Here is a 1,466-nt window from a genome sequence, read left to right on the forward strand (position 1 = left end):
ATATATATATATATATATATCTCAGACCCTAAACATTGTATTACCCATGTTTTGAATATATTGCAAAAATTTAGAATTTTCTCTGGTTATAAACTGAACCTAACTAAAAGTGAGTGCTTTCCTATAAATGCATAGGCCCGGTCTCTTCAGGACTCAGAATTATCCTTTTGTATGTCCAGAGATGGTTTAACTTGACTCTAACGTTTCCTGCACTGTACCATAAAAACTTTACTCCAGTAGTAGATAGACTAAAAATGGAATGCCATTGATTCGTCACTGGTTGGTATGATTAAATTAAATGTTGTCCCTACATTTATCTCAGTGTTTGCTCTATGTTGATGGCGGCCCGCCACAGTAACATTTCTGCTGCCATGGTATAGGGCAGACGCACAACAGGGTTCCCACTATGTACACCGCTTACTGCTGCTCCTTCAGCCGTTCATGAAAGGTCATAAAGTCATAATTACACAACTCTGCAGAGCTGACTGCTCCACTGAACTCAAGTGACCTGCCATGCTCTCTCTCCCCAAGCAACTGGAACAGTGACAGGACGTCATCACTCGTAAAGTCATGGCAACCATGTAAACAACAGGGCGAGTACTACGCGTCACTCAATCTTAGGCATGACATGACATGAAATCGGCAGTGTGTGTGTGTGTGTGTGTGTGTGTGTGTGTGTGTGTGTGTGTGTGTAATGTGGCCTGTACCATCAGACCGCTGGTGGCCAGCTCCGGCAGCGTCATGGAGGCCGGGGTGGTGAGGCGGTTCCGTGCTCTGGTCAGCTGAAGCATCACAGCATCCATGAGCTACAGCAGGAACAGAGGCATCACTGACACAGCCGGAGTCACTGACACAGCCGGAGTCACTGACACAGCCGGAGTCACTGACACAGCCAGAGTCACTGACACAGCCGGAATCACTGACACAGCCGGAATCACTGACACAGCCGGAGTCACTGACACAGCCAGAGTCACTGACACAGCCACAGACCGGATGACATCCACGTTCAGCTCAGTACTAGTCTACATCAACGACGTTTCAATTACGGGATAGTTCCCGAGGAGGTACTCCTGGATAGCTGGGCTTGTAACAATTATTATATAATTGTCCAATTGCAATACTTTTACTTAATTGCTTACATTTTCAATTAATTGCTAACATTAGCTGAGCTAAGGAGTATGGCTGTTAATGGTAATTGTTGATTTTGTTCAGATGTGTCAAATTGTACCAATATATATTGTAGGTGGTGATGGCACAGTGGATGTGAACCATCCCTTTGGTGTGGGGGATCTGGGTTCAATTCCCACTGCGAGACATCAACCAATGTGTCCCTGAGCAAGGCACTTAACCCCTGGTTGCTCCATAGGTGTGAGACCTCTGACATATACAGCAACTGTAAGGCACTTTGGATAAGCGTCAGCTAAATGACATGAAATGAACTAACTTTTTGTTAGTTGTTGACACGG

The 1,466-nt window shown here is 45.3% G+C and overlaps 1 protein-coding gene across 1 annotated transcript in view; it reads right to left on the bottom strand.

The window, feature by feature from the left end:
• The window catches only part of rogdi (rogdi atypical leucine zipper), a 10,123-nt gene that overhangs the window by 3,609 nt on the left and 5,048 nt on the right, over nt 1-1,466 (bottom strand). The window contains exon 7 of the mRNA XM_032536908.1: nt 708-806. Coding sequence (XP_032392799.1) covers nt 708-806 — 99 coding nt within the window. The remainder of the gene's footprint in view (nt 1-707; nt 807-1,466) is intronic.

The sequence above is a fragment of the Etheostoma spectabile genome, chromosome 15 (assembly GCF_008692095.1).
Source record: "Etheostoma spectabile isolate EspeVRDwgs_2016 chromosome 15, UIUC_Espe_1.0, whole genome shotgun sequence".
Classification (NCBI taxonomy): Eukaryota; Metazoa; Chordata; class Actinopteri; order Perciformes; family Percidae; genus Etheostoma; species Etheostoma spectabile.